Raw genomic sequence first — 18,965 nt, forward strand, 5'->3', positions numbered from 1 at the left:
AGTTCAAGCCCCGTTTTCCACTAAATTAATACCAGGGGCTTGGCTCAGCCTGTCATCCTTCTGAGGTCGGCAAAATAAGTACCAGTGTAGCAGCCACAAGACTGCACACGAAGGGTATTGCTGGATTTATTAAATCTGGCATTGGTGGGGTGCAAGCATGATGAGCCAAATGGCCTCCTTCTGTGCATAAAAAAATGCTGAATCACCCTGCCTGTGAACACCAGGATGACAGTTTGTATCTTGGTTGGGTTTCAAACCCAGGTGAGGTGGTGGTGAGTGTGTGTAACTCCAGGGCCTCCTGCCAGCCCATGCTGCCATCAATGTAAACTGTAAGCTGTATTACATTATTGAGGACATTCTAGTCCATGGTGATGAAGGTGAGTGAGCCAGAAACGTTTTCAGGAATATGCATGAAAGCGCTTGTGAAAAGTGAATCGCCTGTCGGCTCGCTCAGCCATTTCTGTCATGCTAATTCACTGCGGTCAGGTGTATAAAAACAACAAATCATGTCAAATTACCCACATGGATGTGGATTCCTTCTCATGATTGTTTTGAAGACCCATGACCATTACAATACTGTATGTATTTATAAGTATATATATATATATATATATATATATATATATATATATATATATATATATATAAAAATATACATGAAGACCACAAGGGGAAAACCAGAGATGTCACTTTTTTTTTAATAAATTTCAGGGTTATTGCACCTGCCAATAGTTGGCAACATAAGGTTTCCTCTCACAATATTACTTAAACAAATAACCAGGGGTGTCACATAATTTATATGGTATAAAGTTTAGCCGTGCAATGAAAAAACAAGTGTTGTCAAAGCTGAACAAGTAGAAACCCAGAGTTGTCAGTACATTACTCCTGGTTACCTCCCTTTCATTCATGTTAACTGTTCCACCATAATATTCAGATTTGAGAAACTAAAAAATGAAAGGTTGTAAAACTTTCACAGCATAAACTCTGAGCACTACAATTGCCTATTTGGTTATATCATGGGCTCCGTAGTTGGTGCATATCGGGGTTCAAGCCTGGTCAAACCTTTATTGTGACTTTTATGGGACCCACGCCGTGGCTTAATGGTTAGCACGTCTGAGTACCCATCCTCATTCGATGTACCTACCGCCCAATCAACCTGCTTAGGTATATGAGGGAGTCACATGATGTGACTTTGGCTATCGCGGGGGTGGCTTATCCTTGGTTTCCTCCCGATTTTCCATCATATTAAGTAGTACGGAGTAAGAAATGGAGAATCCGTCGTCATATAAGCGAAATACCCTTGAGTATTGCGTTGAACCCCAATCAAACAAAAAAACAATGACCGTTTAATGTTGAAAAAAATAATCTGTGATCAGCAAAGTCATGTAATGTATGCTAATAACCAACAAGCATGAATTTGCTACACATCCTGGGTGAAAATTGCATGGCAATTATTAAACAAGGGAATAACCAGTGATGTCAGTTTGCAACATTGATTCGTTCTTTGCTCTTAAATTAAATAACACAGAAGCTTGGCAAATGCTACATGCATAATTTGATCGGCCAATGATCACTCTTCCTTTTACTGGAAAATAAATCTATATGACAGTTATTAAACAGTCCACCAAAGTCTTGAAACTTTGTTTTTCAGTTTCTTCAAAATTGACTTATCCTGACATCTCTGGTTTTCCCCTTGTGGTCTTTAAATATATATATATATATATATATATATATATATATATATATATATATATATATATATATATATATATATATATATAATCCCTGTGTCGTAAGAGGCGACCAGGGTTGCGTCAGGAAGGGCATCCGGCGTAAAACCTGTGCCAAATCACTATGCGGATCATAATGGATGATCCACTGTGGTGACCCCTAACGGTAGCAGCCGAAAGAAGAAGAATATATATATATATATATATATATATATATATATATATATATATATATATATATATATATATATATATATATATATATATATATTCCAAAAAGGCAAAAATCTATGTCTCTCTGTCTCTCTCTGTCTCTTATGCACAGCCACATATTTGCAAGGAAATACAAGAAGATCAAATACAAGTGAAGGCAATTCAGCCCATCATGCCTGTGGGGAGGGGGCATGATCTTGGTTAAAAACACACATAAACCACACAAACCCCTTGACAAGACCCCCACCAACAGCACTCCGTACACATACACACAATCACCCATCAATGCTCAAGCTACCTAAAAGTCCTGTCGACATCCCTATACCCCTCCATCTCCATAACTTCCAGTACCTATCTAATTCTAATTTAAACTTATCGACTTTTTCTGCTGCCACTACTTTTCCAGGGAGGCCATTCCATGCATTAACTACTCTCAGAGTGAAAGTCCCTTGCCTAACTCCCATCTTAACTCTCCTCTTCTTAACTCTCAAGCTATGGCCCCTGGTTCTGTCACTGTATACTCTGTTGAATAATCTGCACTTATTTTATCTCGCTTACCTGCTCAGCCACTTCCCTCAATACTTTCGGTTGCATATTATCTGGACCCGGAACATTATCTTCTCTTAGATTACCGAGCTGTTCCTTTACTTCCTCCACTCCAACCTGGATCTTCTGTAAAAGCCCTTCCTCACCTCCTCGATAGATACTCTCAGCTATTGGCAATTCTCCTGCCTGTCCTTGTGTAAAAGTTGAAGTGAAATACCTGTTTAATAAGACTGCCATCTCACTTGCATCACTAACCATTCTCCCGGTGATATTCCTCAATGAGCCCACACTGATCTGAACCTGTTATTTTCCCCTGATATACTTCAAGAAAGCCTTGCTATTATGTTTAATATTCTTAGCAATGTCCTTCTCATACTCTATTTTGACTTGCCGAGTTATTTTCTTCACTTGCCTCTGTTTACTCCGAGAGTGATACAAATCTAACTCCAGTCCTCTTATTTTAAACCTAGTAAATACCTTTTGCTTCTCCTTAATAGCGTTCCTTATCTCACTGCTCAACCACCTTGGTCTCTTTCTACTTGTAGTTTTACACCTCATTGGAATGTACTTACTCTGCACTCTACACATTTGGTCCTTAAAGGTTTCCCATTTCTCTGATGCCGATTGTCCTGTTGTTGGAGTCTCGCAATATACATCACCCAATTCTCTCCTCATACCCTCAAAGTTTGCCTTCCTGAAATCTAATCGCTTTACCCTATTATCGTGAACTCTATCCCTCAACAGAATCTTTGCACACACAATGCTATGGTCACTTGCTCGGAAATTCTCCCCAACCTCCACCTCCTTCACCATACTGGGATCGTTACTTTAAAGGAGGTCGAACACTGCACTCCCCTGCACTGGCTTAAAAAGTAATCCTGGATTAAAACTAGGAAATCCTCATCCGCTCTGCCCTTTCCCTGTTCCTCCACCCAATCTGTCCCTGTCCATTTAAAATCCCCCATAATCAATACTCTTCCCTTACCACATGCCCTTAAAAGTAACAAACTCCAAACGCGGGGTACAAATCCAACTTTGTGCTGGAGAAACATAGGCTACCTGGCTGTGGCCTCATCCGTGGTTTTGGGGCTGGAGGGGGGGGGGGAGTGTAAATTATCCATGTAAATGTGTATCGTGTAGCGCCACCTGGTGCTGTTGGCAGAGGGTATTACAATTTCCAAATTTTCTTTGGCTGCAAGGTGTTACATATTCACGTTTCTCTTCCATCGTAACATTGGGTAAATCTGCTCATGTATGTGCTGGTATATATATATATATATATATATATATATATATATATATATATATATATATATATATATATATATATATATATATATATATATATATATATATATATATATATACATATATGCATTATGAACACACACACACACACACACACACACACACACACACACGCACACAAACACACACACACACACACACACACACACACACACACACACACACACACACGCACACAAACACACACACACACACACACACACACACACACACACACACACTGTGTCCCCAATGCGAGATTGGTGGAGGTCACTTGGGTCCACTTAGCCTAATAGTTGTGCTGAGTCTAAATGCATGTCAAACAATGAGACCTCCATTTCACCACACTGGTTATTTGTCAAAAATGCAACAAGCAACAATTACCTGTCCATAGTTCCATGGACGACTGAAAATTTGGTCGTGAGATCCATAAAAGATGCAACCACCATCATTCAGCACATACTCTTTCTTCTCTTCATCTCCCCTCATGTACACCACATCAGCTGCCGAAAAACAACAAATTGTGGTGTGATGACAAGATTGATGGATGATGATGATGATAATTATTAAAATATTATGTGAAAGCATGCATTTTCCATGAACTATCAAACTAGTACAAGTAAAATGATGGTTATAGTTGCAGAGCAGATATTGCAACACTGGAGAACACAGACAGCTATGCTCAAAAAAAAAAATTTAAAGGCTAAAGACCCGCCAAAAAAAACCCCAAAATCAAGAATCACTGCTCACCTTCACTTTTACATTCCTCTTTTTTCCCGCCTCTGGAATAAACTCCCAAACTCTCTTTAATCTCACTCCTCCCTCCAGGTCTTCAAAGCCGCCGTTCACCACCATCTCATATCTTCCCCCATCCAAAATATTGATCTTTACTACCCCTGTTTTCCCTGTTTTCCTTCCTGAACTTCCCCGTCGTGTCCATCTTGTTTACCCCACCCCATCCCTCCCAGCTCAGGCCATTGTCTTCTGTGATGGGTTTGAGCTACTCGAGTGAAGGGCTTGCGACTCTTCAATCTTCGGGGGAGGGAGAGGGGTAGTGTCCTGAACTTCCTGAACTTCCCCGTAGTGTCCATCTTGTTTACCCCGTGTACCCCGCCCCATCCCTCTCCCTTCCACAGATATCCTGTTGTCTTTATTCCCCACTATTCTGTCCTTTCCTCTCTCACCACTCTTGTCTCATGCCTTGTTATGTTTCTGTGCATAAGCTCTTATACGAGCCTCGATTTGCTATACAAATATATACCTGTATATATATATATATATATATATATATATATATATATATATATATATATATATATATATATATATATATATTTTTTTTTTTTTTTTTTTTTTTTTTTAACAATTATAAAAGCTAAATTTTCAAGAGCGAAAATGTGCATGCTGAAAATATATACAAGTCTGGGTACACAGCTCATCATATGGTGAAGTCATCTTCTCGGATGGCACAATTCCCCATTACCTGGAGGGGTATAACAAGGTAAACATGAAGAGTCTGATGAGGAATTGGAGAAAGAAACAAGGAAAAGGTGGATAGCGGAACTTCTCCACACCTGGTTATGAATCAGTTGCAATCTGTTGGCTGATACCTTAACTGAAGCTGATACCAACTGTAACCCCTGTCCCACATATTCAGACAAAAGAACATTACCAAGTCTCATGAAGGTAGTAATTGGAGACCAATCAAAGCCATCTCTCCATATTGCAGGATCCTCTGCCACCATTAATGCCTGAGGTTGACTTAATGGTTAGGGTGGTGGGCATGGGATCATAGCGTCCTGAATTCAAATCCTGCTTGGCTATTGAATTAATACCAGGTGGGGTTGACTCAGCCTGTCATCCTTCCGAGGTTGGCAAAATGAGTACCAGCTTGCTGGGATTATTGAGCCATTCGAGTATCCTTTGTTGGAGTGGTGACCCATCCAGGATTGTGCCCAATATCCCAGGAGATCAGTGCCTAATAAAATAAGACGGCATGATTGTGGAATTCCCGAGCACATCGAGGGTTTAACCAGGCACAATTGCCAAGATCTGTACGAATAAATTTCATGAAATAAAATTGAAATGTAAATTAATAAAGTACAAAATTATTGTAAGTGCACTTTTGATGACAGTATTCCATCGTCACTGTTTCCACAGAAACTTAATTTCATTTTCAAGCAAAACAAGAAAAAGAGTAATCAAAGATTGCAGACCGTCGCCGGGACTTGTTTTGTGTTATGTGTTGTGTAGTGCTTTGTGTGGTGTATTTTGTGTGGCGTTTGTGTAGTGGTGTCTTACGCAATTAATACGAGGCATAATGAAAACTGCCACTTTTGAACTGCCAGCAGTGATGACCGGGTACCAAGAAATCCCACTTTGATGCAACCCAGCTTTGATTGGACACCTGACCCTGACCCATGACGTTTTTTTTATTATTCAATTGAATTCAGAATGGGATTAAAATAAATTCAATTCAAATCAAATGGAAGACCAAATAGGCATAGTCCTGCATTGGAGTAATCAGAAGGAATGCAAACAAGCAAAAAGAAAAGATAATGTCATCAGGAGTAACCTGGATAGAATTCACATTTCAGCTGCTACTCCTTGACCGTCAAACCCATCCAGCCATAGCGAAGTGAGCCTTATTCAAAATTATACAAACAAAAAAGAAAACCCAGATCAAAAAATTAAATAAATCTGGCTGCCAGACCATGTGTCGAATCAAGTTGATATTTAAAACTTTTGTTCCGCATCACTACTAGATCACAATTGTGAAGTTTCATGTCGATTGATTAAGCGGTTCCAGAGAAAACATTATTTAATATTTTTATTCAATACAATATGGCTGCCAAACCACATGACATTAATTATTCCTAAACAAACTTGCACATGCATGCTTTAGGGAACATTTGTGTGAAGTTTCCCCTCAACCTGTTCAGCCGTTCTGGAGAATAGGATTTTAATGTTTTTGGCTAAATCCAATATGGCTGCCAACCATGTGACCTTTGACATATTTATGAACCTTTTGTTCCTCATAGCTAGGTGGTCATATGTTTAAAGTTTCACCTCAATCTGTTCAGCCATTTTGGAGAAGAAGATTTTTGAAGGTTTTAACAACAAAAAAAAAATAATATAGCTGCTGAATCACGTGACTCATGGCATCATCAAAAAACTTTGTGGACAATTTTATCCCTTGATGACAGTCAATTTTCATACTGATCGGATGTAGTGTTCTACATATGCAATTATAATGTCATAACGAAGGCACCTGTGATGTCATAAAAAAAATCACTCTCATTCCACATGAGCAGTTCATGCTATGTGCCAAGTTTCAAATTTTAACTTGGTGCAGTTTCAGAGATGCAGAGGTCCAATGTTTTCCCGATTTTTAAACATGGCTGCCACACCACGTGACCAATGAAGTCACAATCATCACTAGAACACTCTACATGAGAAGTTTCACCAATGGTGAAAATTTCATCTCAATCTGACAAGCAGTTGCGGAGAAAAACACGAAAGTTCTGTGCGGACAAAAGCAAACAAACAAACAAACAGACCCAAATGCAATAGCCTCCCCTTCGGCGAGGGTAAAAATGAAAAAAATTGAACATATGCAGTAACGGTTACATCACTCCTGTGTGATGAGTCACATGACGCCATTGCATGAATTCAAACTGCTGCTCGGCATTATTGATGGAATACTGTTGCCATGATGGAGGTGTTGTACATGTCTGCGATGCAAGCCCCTTTCCTTTTTCAAACTTTGTTCGTAGTACGCAAGAAAAACGGGGCAAGTGGTGTCCTGGGAAGGTATGAAATGAAACATGAGACATTTGGTTAAAATACTGGACTCTCCCATAAAATACGGGACACATGGTCAGCTTGTCTAAAGGGCTGGCAGGATGGCCTGGAAGTACGTATTCATGCCTCTGGAAGCTGTCTAGCCTGGGTTTGAATCCTGACCAAGCTATAAACGGTCATCGCAGTGTTTCACAGGCAGGGTGATTCTTCATTGTGTGTGCTGTCCCGGATGTTCAACTCATGATATTGGGCTTCTGCGTTTGCTACTTTGCTCTCCACGTCGGTTTAATCTATAGCTGCTTCTTTTATCTCAATCATATCTAAGGTTTCCACCAGTCTGTATGTAAGATGTAGAAACTGGTGGAAAATATATATTCTGTATTATTTACCTCTGCCACCAAAGGTAGATGGATGTTTTCAACCCTGTCTCTCTATTTGTCTGTCTGTGAGCAGGATATGTCAAAACGTTATGGACAGATTTTAACAAAATTTTGTTGACAGGTGGGTTTAGATTTTGGTGAAGATCCGAATCCAGATCTGGATACGAGTATTTTTTTTATTTTTCAAGTGATTCTTCACCATTGAGAAATTGGGACAAAAACTATATATAGCACGATATTTCAAAAGGTTGTGGACGGATTGTGAGAAAAACGTGGCAGATGAGTTTGGTAGGTGACAATAACAAGCCGATTAGATTTTGGTGTAGGTCTGGATGCAGATCCGGCCTATCAGTGGGATACAAAAAAACGTAAACTTTTCAGCCTGCCAGAGGTATGGACTCTACCAAGTGGCGTTATTGTTTCGTCCCGGTGCTGCTGTTTGTGTTTTCGTCCAACTTTCTGTGTTAAATCATACTTTGTTGTGCTGTATTGATGAATCTATGTTCCTGTTGAAGTCTGGCCCACTCCTCTGGAGCTCTGCTGGTCAGCTTTCCCAAAGTCCTTTAACTCTGCTCGTTGGTTTATGGCTTCTGTTTCTGTTTTTACCCCATGTGCTTCGGTTTCGCTCCTCTTCTCCCAACTATTGTCATTTCTGAGCCCGCAGCTTAATCTTTTTCCCCTCCTCAATCCAAAAAAAGAGATGAAAACAACAATGAACATTTCCTCACTCTCCAACCACCACCTCAAATAACAACAATAACACCACAATGAACTCAATCTGCCAAACCAGTTCATCCTTCATTCTCGACACCATCTCCTTTTCACATGTCAACTTTGAGAATTCTCAGAACTTCAATATGGATACAAACAAACACGACATAATAGTGACTGAAGCTTTTTGTGCTGCACTCTTCAGGGTAAAACCTCTTGTTCCTGCACCTGCACCTTTTGTTCCTCATGGCTAGGCGGTCATATGTCTTACGTTTCACCTCGATCTGTTCAGCCATTTTGGAGATTTTTGAAGGTTTAAAAAAAAAATGGCTGCCAAATCACGTGACCGATGACATCATCAAAAAATAATGTTTCTTGCTTGTTTGTCAGTCTGTCTGTTTCTGTGCAGGATATCTCAAAAAGTTGGGGATGGATCCGAATGAAATTTGGTGGGCAGGTTCGGTGTGGGACAAGGACAAAATGATTCGATTTTGGTGATTAGCCAGATCCCGATCCGACGACTAGAAATTTTTTAAGTGACTCTTCACCATTGAGAGATAGGGCCCAAAACGATATAATATTGTATAGCATGATATTTCAAAAACGTAATTGGCCCGATATGTTCTCTTGGGTCAAGTATTATGTGGTGGAGGTATGCGCTTTACCGAGTTCATTTTGTTTGACTGTTACAAAGGTAGATAGACGAAAAAAATTACCTTAATACTGTGTCCCCATGCTCACTCAGGACGAGATAGCATACAATCAGCGAAATTCAGAGCCAAAGTACAACAAAACTGCAGGTCCGTGGTCCAATTAACGATCCCATTCATGTTCTGCATTGTTCAAAATATAAAATTAAATTGCATTTCAGTAGTTCCTCGATCATTAACTCTGTTGAAGTGTGTACGTGAGATCAGATGACACTTTTGGAAAAGCAATGGACCTCATTATGGGTTGGTTTGAGGAATGAGGGACAATGCGCGGGGATTGGTCCTTTGTTTTCACAAGCAGGTTTGGACCTTCTTTCCAGAGTTAGATCTAACTGAACACAACTGGCTCCACTTCCCAATTATCATAGCAGGAGTTCGAGGCAGACATCATTACATATGTTCTTCATTTGCAATTATATTTTTTCATCGCAATGGGTGGGTGTTTATTAGCTCGAGGTGTATATTGTCGTGCGAATGTTTATTGGACAAACGATTTGGTCGTAGTTCATGAACTGGTCATCATTTTCGTTACAGGGTCAAAATATTCAATTTTTCCGTTTTCTCTGTGTTGATAGACATCACCAAGCTACATGCACTTGTGTGAAAATTTTTTTAGCAAAAACCACTAATTAACGGCGAATATGGTATTTTTAATTATGAACTTTAATGGATAATGCATTACAAGGAAAACACATTTTCGCATTTATCTCGAATTCACCCTTTCTGAGTAAATTGGATGTGGATCAGTTATCCTTTGGCCGTTTTGGACAATTCAAGTGCCAAAATAATCCTGAGAATCTGCTCGATACAAAACTATGTAAAGATATTTACAAGATCTCTTTTAGGAGTTTGTACATATTGGTCAGGGTTTGCTGAATAATAACGAGTTGAATAATCAATTTTGCATCATGCAACAGCAAGTCCCAAGTGTAACTCACCTAAAAAAATAACAAAATAGATTAGATTAAAGCTTATTGATTGAAATAAATTCAGTTTATTCCAAATTTGACTCACCACATCCGCCGCCTCCACCTGTTTACTCCACCCCTGACTTGTATCACTTATTTACCTGTTACATAAAAACTATTGCATATTTTTTATTTATTTTTTCCCACATTAAACAAGACAAAATTACCTTTCTTCTCATACTAAGATATCTAGATATCTGTGGTTTTTCTGATCTGTAGTCAAAGTAGAAAATCGATGTTTTGAAAAACATGTAACAACTCCGCCTTTTTAGGGTTACCAGTTCATGAACTATGACCATTTCCTCCAATGCCATGCTTCAAAGCATGACAACATCGTTCATTTGATTGCGGAGTTACGCAGTGTTTTTGCAAAGAATTAAAAGTGAAAACTTTTGAAGATGACGATGAGTATACTCTCATACACACTCATCAAAAGCAAGTCACAAATATGCATTTTCTAGATATCTGGAAGGGAAAACACAATAAATGTACTTCAATTAATTAATGGTACATTTGCATAAGCTTTCTCAAACGGAATTATTGCCTTCGATTATAGAAATGTGCAAAGTTTTTAGATCCTCGTGGAGGATCTCTAAGTCTTACTCACATTTTAGTTCTTGTGGACATTTTTGTTTCACAGCCTACAGTTTTCATCGAAACTTCCTGAAACTTGGCATATATATGTAAAAATACCCTGCGCAGACAGTAACCATAACCGATTTTGAAAATTCCTCCTAGAAAAAAAAGTTATGACGTCAAAATATCTCCGCTAATGGAAATCGCCTAAAAAAAATTATCACAAACTAAGCAAGCTTTTTGAATTATGTTTGCGTGAATCGAACAGAGCATTAGCAGAGATGAATAACCGCACATATGATACATCACTATGACGTCATATCAATTTTTATGACGTCATTCCTATTTTTTGACATTTTTTGTTTCACAACTCAGAATTTTCATCGTATCTTCGTGAAACTCGCCATGTATATGCAGAAAGCCCACGCGCAGGCAGTAACCATCTCCTATTTTGGAAATTCTTCCGAGAAAAAAAGTTGACATCATAATATTGCCGCTAATGGAAATCGCCTATACCATTATCTCTGAAACTATGCAAGCTGTTTGAATTTTGTTTGCGGGAATCAAGCCGGGCATTAACACAGATAATTTATCGCAAACCTGATACATCACAATGACGTCATATTCGTTTTTATGAAGTCACCATTAAGAGGACGAGGATAGCTCATTCGAGCTTGTTTTCAACCATGAAGCATCTGTGACTACGACAGCAATAGCTATGTTTGTGTAATCTGACTGGGCAGTGTAGGGTCTAAACATTTTCTTTTAATTTGTTTTGAACTCCTGAAGCACACCATGGGAAAAAAGGAATGCCATTTAAATGTGGAAATCGTGAATAAGGACTTGTAAAATGTGACTTTAACTCTTTGAACCAAGACGGCCGGTTTACCAGCCGCTATTCAAACCTCCACATACCTGAGTACCCGGCTTGCTAGCCGCTATTCAAACCTCCACATACCTGAGTACCCAGTTTACCAGCTGTTATTCAAAGCTCCACATACCTGAGCACCCGGGTTACCGGCCGCTATTCAAAGCTCCACATACCTGAGCACCTGGTTTACCAGCTGTTATTCAAACCTCCACATACTTGAGCACCCGGGTTACCGGCCGCTATTCAAACCTCCATATACCTGAGCATCAGGTTTACCAGCCGCTATTCAAACCTCCACATACCTGAGCACCCGGTTTACCAGCCGCTATTCAAACCTCCACATACCTGAGGACCCGGTTTACCAGCCGCTATTCAAACATCCACATACCTGAGCACCCGGTTTACCAGCCGCTATTCAAACCTCCACATACCTGAGCACCCGGTTTACCAGCCGCTATTCAAACCTCCACATAACTGAGCACCTGGTTTACTGGCCGCTCTTCAAACCTTCATATATCTGAGCAGCCGGATTTTTCTCCAGGGAGCCTAGGGTGTGGGAGCCGAAAGTCCGAGGAGCTCAGGGTTCAAAGGGTTAAATGTGACTTGTTTTTGATAACTCTGCCAATATGACCACTACCGTCAAATAGATTGAGGAGAAGCTGCTGGAAAGAGTGTTTGATACATAAATGTGATCTGAGGCATCATCATGGAACTCTTCATCTTGGAAAAACTTAAACTGGGAAGATTAAGAAGGTTAGTCAGACTGATTTTTGATGGATGAAATCAACAGGACATTGATAAGTGTATGCTAACCACCGTGGGAAGCAAGGAGAAGATAACGTTCCAGACGTTAACCTGTCATTCAGAGCAAAAGAGGGCTAACGCGTGAAATGTCAGGTTCTACTTACTTCCCACGGTGGTTAGCATACCTCAATCAATGGCCTGATTTTTTTTTTTTGGTAGATTAGAGGCTCATGGAGTAGCTTGGAGACAGAATTGACGAGGACATAACAGAACAATAATAACAGTGGAAATAGGTGGTTGGGGGCACACCAACAGCAAGGTATAAAAGGTAGTGGAACAAAATAGAGGGAGAATAAGAGGAGGCCACAGGGGATGAACAAGAAAAATACAGCTGAAAACTCTAATCACAGAAGTGGAAGGGAAAACTGGAGAAGAAGCAGAAATGGAACAAGTATAGGTTATCAAGTTTTTCTCGGCTATCCCTCATGCATGCAAACAAATCCATCAGACAGCCATTATTTTATCAATTTCTCTTACCTTGCGACCATGGATTGAAGAGAACGTAGATGTCGTTCTTTGGATTGTACTGTGAAAGTGCGACATTTGAATACGTCTTGCTCAGTGTCCACACAAAGAAACGAAATCTCCCGGCAGGACAGTCGACACTGGTGCACACGTTGAGCGTCACAATGTCACCGTTCTGCTTTTTTACGACAAATCCCCATGTTGCCTCGTCGCCGTTGTTGGATTCGGTGATTATGTAACGCTTACCATTTCCTGTAGGTGCACATGAAAGGACAAGTTCAATATTTCGATACCATAACTCAGCCATAATATTGTCTCTACTCGTATAAATATTAATTGCGTTTTCCCGGTACAAATTGAAAACCAAAGTGGAGGAAAGGGAACATGTGGTGGGAGCCGTAAAATCTTGGGTTTCCTTTTGACTCTGCAGTTCTTAATTGAAGTCAAAGAAGCCCATCTCACTATAATCATACGGGAATGAAAATAAACCAATATAAATGTTTTGAGATTTGGTATTTTTGTCTTTCGTTGTTTGTGTTGTACCATTCTCATGTAATAATATATATATATATATATATATATATATATATATATATATATATATATATATATATTATTGCATGTCTTGCTGCGATTTTGTTTTAAGCGAATGATCAGGTTCATTTGGAGCCCTTGGAAGGTTAAATTATTGTAATCTTGTTTTAGAGCTAGCGTATAAATATCCCCACTGGCTCAGAAACCAGCAGAAAGACACCCGGCGCCGGCTGGTGAGAAACAGTGAAAGTTCAGCCATCATTGAAGTCTTAGCTTTAACCTGCATGGTATCCACTCAGGTGTGTTTCCATCCTGCAGGGAAGTTGCTGTCCATGCGACAATACCAAAGACTTTAAAAATGGTGCATGCTGCTACCCTGCTTGATTCTCAGCATTTAAAGAATCTAAGCTCAGAAAAACACCAATTGTTGGTATTCCAATGAGAAAGGGTGCGGAGGAGGCACAATATTTCTCATGAATTGCCTGGCAGACTGAGGAGAGAAGAGAGATGCTGCTCTGGGAAGTTACATAAATTTCTCCAAGATCATCAGCTGTGTTTTTCTGTAGTCAAATAAAGTGTTGTCTCATGTCTCTGTCTAAAAAAAAATTTGACAAGTATGTTGATCACCTCCATTTGCTTTTCTGTCTGCTCACCTTGAATTGCCTACAGGACACAATTTCAAACCGATCTTCACGAAACTTCACCAAATGGTGAAGTTGGTGGCCCGACGGAATCGTATTTATTTTTGAGGTCAAACGGTCATCATAGGACAAAGGTCAACAACCTTTTTGAATTTCTAAAATCCTCAATTTTCATCCGATTGACCAGATTTGAAAAAAGTTTGCACATCAGTTCACTGAATTCACCACCAACTATGTTTGATGTCAACATAGGCCAAAAGGTCAAAATAGGCCGCATTTCTAAAATCTTCAATTTTCATCCGATTGACTTGAAATTTGAAGAGCATTTGCATATCAGGTCATTTAATTCAAACAGCTATTAGTTTTTGAAGTCAATATATGCTAAAAGTTCAACATAGGTTAAAAGGTCAACAAAGGCTAAAATCCTCAATTTTAATCTGATTAACTTGATATTTGAAGACCATTAGCAGATCAGGTCATTTGATTCAACCACCTAATATTTTTCAGGTAAATATAAGCCAAAAGGTCAACAACTTAGGTGAGATATCTAAAATCCTCAATTTTCATCCGATTGACTTGAAATTTCAACAGGATTTGCATTTCAGGTCAACGAAGTTAACCACCAATTATTTTAAGGTCAAACAGTCAAGATATGCCTAATTTCTAAAATTGAGAGATAGGGCCAAAAACGATACATATGATATCTCAAAAAGTTGTGGACGAGTTCTGACAAAATTTGGTGGATGAGTTTGTGAGACGACAAGAACAAGCAGATTCGATTTTAGTTCAGATCCAACCCATCAGTCGGATACAAAACCTAAACTGTTCAGCTGAGTAGAGGTAGGCACCGCACCGAGTGGAATTCTACTTTGTTCTGTTTTTCCAAGTGTCACTCTATGAGTGATTTTTCATTTGTTTGTCTGTTTGTGTATTTTCTTTGTTTGCGTACTTTGTGTTTATTTGTGTTGTTTGTGTTTATTTGTATGTTTTGTTTGTGTTTGCTTCCTTTTTTTGTTTATTTGTGTGGTTGTATGTCTTGTTTGTGTTCATTTGTTTTTTGTTTGTGTATTGTTTGTGTTTATTTGTGTGTTTGTAAGTTTTGTTTGTGTTCATTTGAATGTTTTATTTGTATTTATTTGTATGTTTTGTTTGTGTTTATTTGTGTTTGTGTGTTTTGCTTGTGTCTATTTGTTTTTTGTGTCTATTTGTTCTATGTATTGTTTGTGGTTATTCCTATGTTTGTGACTTTGTTTTTAATGCATTGTTTGTGTGTTTTGTTTGTGTTTATTTGTATGTTCTATTTGTGTTTATTTGTATGTTTTTTGTATTTATTTGTAATGTTTGTATTTACTTTTTGTTTGTTTTTGTTTATTTGTATGTTTTGTTTGTGTTTTTTTTTTGTTCTGATTGTGTTTATTTGCATGTTTGTAAAATTTGTTTGTGTTTTTTTTTGTGTGTGTTTGTTTTGTTTGTGTTGATTTGTGTGTTTGTTTCTCTGTTTGTTTGTTTGATGTATGCATTCCTGAACTGCTGCATGAAATTCGTTGAAAACTCATGGTTGTACTTGGGGTGAGGCCAGATTACATCTGTGACTTGCTACAGGTACCATGTAAACCTGTACGAACCATGTTTCATGGTCGGGTTGTCGACAAATAAACCATCTCCCCCACCAGGTATCCTGGTGAGGAGGGTGTATGATATGGACACCCAGCAGGATAAAAAAAAACCTGTCAAATGGTGGAGGAGCTACTTGTGAGCCAACGACCATCCATATGTCATGCCTAACTGTGTCTGAGGAAGTCCTCCTCCAATTGGGTAACTTTTTATTAGGAGGTTGGTGGCAGGATTTACACTCTGGCCAGCAAAATACCCTTCACTCTGCAAAACACAAGAAAAACGCAAACGAAATTGAAGACCCACTCCATGGGAGTACCTTCTGTGCAGTTGCCCTCCGCAGGGCAGCTCACCGGATGACGGGATTGGGGCAAAGCCTTCGGGATTCCAACTCTTTGATGATAGGAGGGAAACCATCGGATAACCTTCCAGGGTCAGATTGTCATAGTGTGTGCCGAGGAGGTGCTGAGGTGTCGTCCACCAGACGGCGGTCACCTTGGAATAACCTGAGGCATTGCCTTCGGGAGGGTGCCTGGAATGTCCTATCCAAAAGAGAGGATTATCACCTGTCACAATTATCATCGGAGCTCAGGCATTTGAACATTGGTATTGCAGCTCTCTCTGAGGTTCGGAGACTGGATAGTGGCGAGATCTTGGTGGGTGGTTACACATACTATTGGTCTAATCGCTCTGATGGTTACCATGACCAAGGAGTTGCGGTAGCTGTGTCCATTAAGCTGACTTCAATGATAACTGAGGTAACACCGGTAAGTGAGCATATAATGAGATGAAGGATTCATCACTCCTTGGGTGTCGTTTCCCTGGTCTCTGTTTATGCTCCGACTGAGGCGAGTGATCTCACCATGAAGGACACATTCTATGCCATGCACGAGTCTGTGGTTGATCAGTGCCCCAGGCGAGATACTCTTCTGGTCTTGGGGGATTTCAATGCATCGACTGGAACTGATGGGGATGGTTATGAGACATGTGTTGGTCCCCATGGGTCTCGAACTGTGAACCAGAATAACACTAAGTTCCTTGACTTTGAAATAAGTCATGGACTTAGGGTGGCTGGTTCATGGTTTCAGCACCCACAGGCTCATCAATGGACTTAGTATTGCAATGCAGGTGGTGTGGCAAAGGAGATTAACCATATGCTCGTTGATGGTCACTGGAGGATGATAGAGAACTACAGAGTTCATCGGAGTGCTCAGTTCCTCAACACTGACCACAGGCTTGTGGTAGCAATTTGCAGATTAAATCCAGGAGAATGGTACCATCCCGGCCTCGGCTTGATGTTGGCAAGCTCAAGGATGAGAGAGCAGCTGAGGAGTTTGCAAACAGGCTGAGTGGAGATTTGGAGGTCTGGGTGCTTTGGGGAATCCTGAAGAGTTGTGGAGTGCCTTCAAAACCACCGTCTTTCGTGTTACTTGTGGTTGTTTTGGAACTCACTGTCGGGAGAAGAAGAATTTTGTCTGTAAAGGGACAATGGATACCATTGACCAAAGTTGCAGGGTCAGGCTTAATGGCAGAGCTGAGCTGTTTATGGAGTTGAGGCGTAAAACTGTACATCCACTGAGGGTGGACAAGGAGGCCTATGTGTGCAGAATCTGTGAGGGGGTAGAACATCACCTGTGGTTAAGTAATTCCCATATAACTTGCAGGGGAATTGATGCAATGTGTTCCTCTAAGCCCAACGCTGTACTGCAGTTAGAGCGGAGGGTGGAGGGCTCTTGACAGAAGTGAAGGCCCGCTGGGCCGGTTACTTTGAGCGGCTGTACCATGCTGATCCACCAGCTGTTGAGTTGGATGTCAGGGGTGTTACAATCCCTCTTGCTGACCTTCCAATCAGCTGTGATCCACCTTCGTTTGTGGAAACACAGACTACTGTGAACTAGTTGAAATGGGGTGAATCTCCTGGGATCTGTGGAATCCATGCTGAAGTTCTCAAGGCTGATGGAAATGCTGAACTCGTGTTGTTGCATGCAGATCTGTGCTCTGCCTGGAACACAGGCATCATCCCAACTGACTGGAAGAGAGGCCTTGCTTTCTCTCTCTGAAAGGGAAGGGTGATCGCCAGGACTGCAACAACTATTGAGAAGTGACGCTGCTCTCAGTGCCGGGCAAGGTCTTTGCTTGGATTAGAGTGTTTGCCACCATCTTCTTGATATGGTTTGCCAACATCTGCTTGAGCAATAGCGCACTGAGCAGTCAGGCTTTACACCAAAGAGGTCAACGATTGGTCATATCCTTGCCCTTTGGGTCCTCACTGAATGCAGACGAGAGTTTCAGCAGGGGCTGCTCACAGCCTATGTTGATCTCTGCAAAGCGTTCAACTCAGTGAATCGGGATGTCCTCTGGAGGATTCTTGGTCTTCGTGGGGTGCCACCAAAACTGAGCAATTTGATGTCTGAACTTTATTTTGGTACTGAGAGTGCTGAGATGTGGTGGTACCATGTCTGACTTATTTCGAGTTATTTCTAGAGTTTGTCAGGGGTGTGTACTGGTCCGCAATCTTTTCAGTGCTTGTCTGGACTGGATTCTGAGGAGGATGTTGGAGAGATCAAGCTGGGGTGCATCATTTGGGAATGTCAAGATCTCTGACCTTGATTTCACAGATGATGCTGTCATCTTTGCAGAGACTCTGGATATCTTTTGGAGGGACCTCGAGGTGCTGAATGAGGAGTCGGAGCTGCTGGGATTATGGGTTTCCTGGATCAAAAGTGAGATCCAGGCTTTTAATGACATATTGGATGCTGCTATCTTGTCTGTACCCATTTGTGGTTAGGATGTTGATGTCACGGAGAGATTCACTTGCCTTGGCAGTGATATTCATGTCTCTGCTGGCTGTGAACCAGAGGTCAATAGACGTCTGTGTCGGGTCTGGGGAGTCATGGATTCAGTGGAAGATGGGATGTGGTGCTGCCATTACCTGTGCGGGAGGACGAAAGTCCGAATGTGCAGGTCCTTGTTGCTAACAGTCTTCCTTTATGGATGTTAGACTTGGACTCCGACCAGGGATGTGAGACAAAAACTTCATTCCTTTGGTACCAGGTCTCTTTGGAGAATCCTTGGTTATCACTGGTCTGACTTTGTGTCCAACGAGCGGTT

General features: G+C 40.5%; 1 protein-coding gene across 1 annotated transcript in view; it reads right to left on the bottom strand.

Annotated features, from left to right (window-relative positions):
- LOC147022710 (protein-glutamine gamma-glutamyltransferase K-like) overlaps positions 1-18,965 on the bottom strand; it is a 46,652-nt gene that overhangs the window by 20,525 nt on the left and 7,162 nt on the right. The window contains exons 3-4 of the mRNA XM_085887507.1: positions 13,078-13,317; positions 4,161-4,279 (exon numbers count right to left, since the gene is read on the bottom strand). Coding sequence (XP_085743633.1) covers positions 4,161-4,279; positions 13,078-13,317 — 359 coding nt within the window. The remainder of the gene's footprint in view (positions 1-4,160; positions 4,280-13,077; positions 13,318-18,965) is intronic.

The sequence above is a fragment of the Eptatretus burgeri genome, chromosome 7 (assembly GCF_056783735.1).
Source record: "Eptatretus burgeri isolate ZD-2024b chromosome 7, Ebu_testis_v1, whole genome shotgun sequence".
In the NCBI taxonomy this organism is placed as follows: Eukaryota; Metazoa; Chordata; class Myxini; order Myxiniformes; family Myxinidae; genus Eptatretus; species Eptatretus burgeri.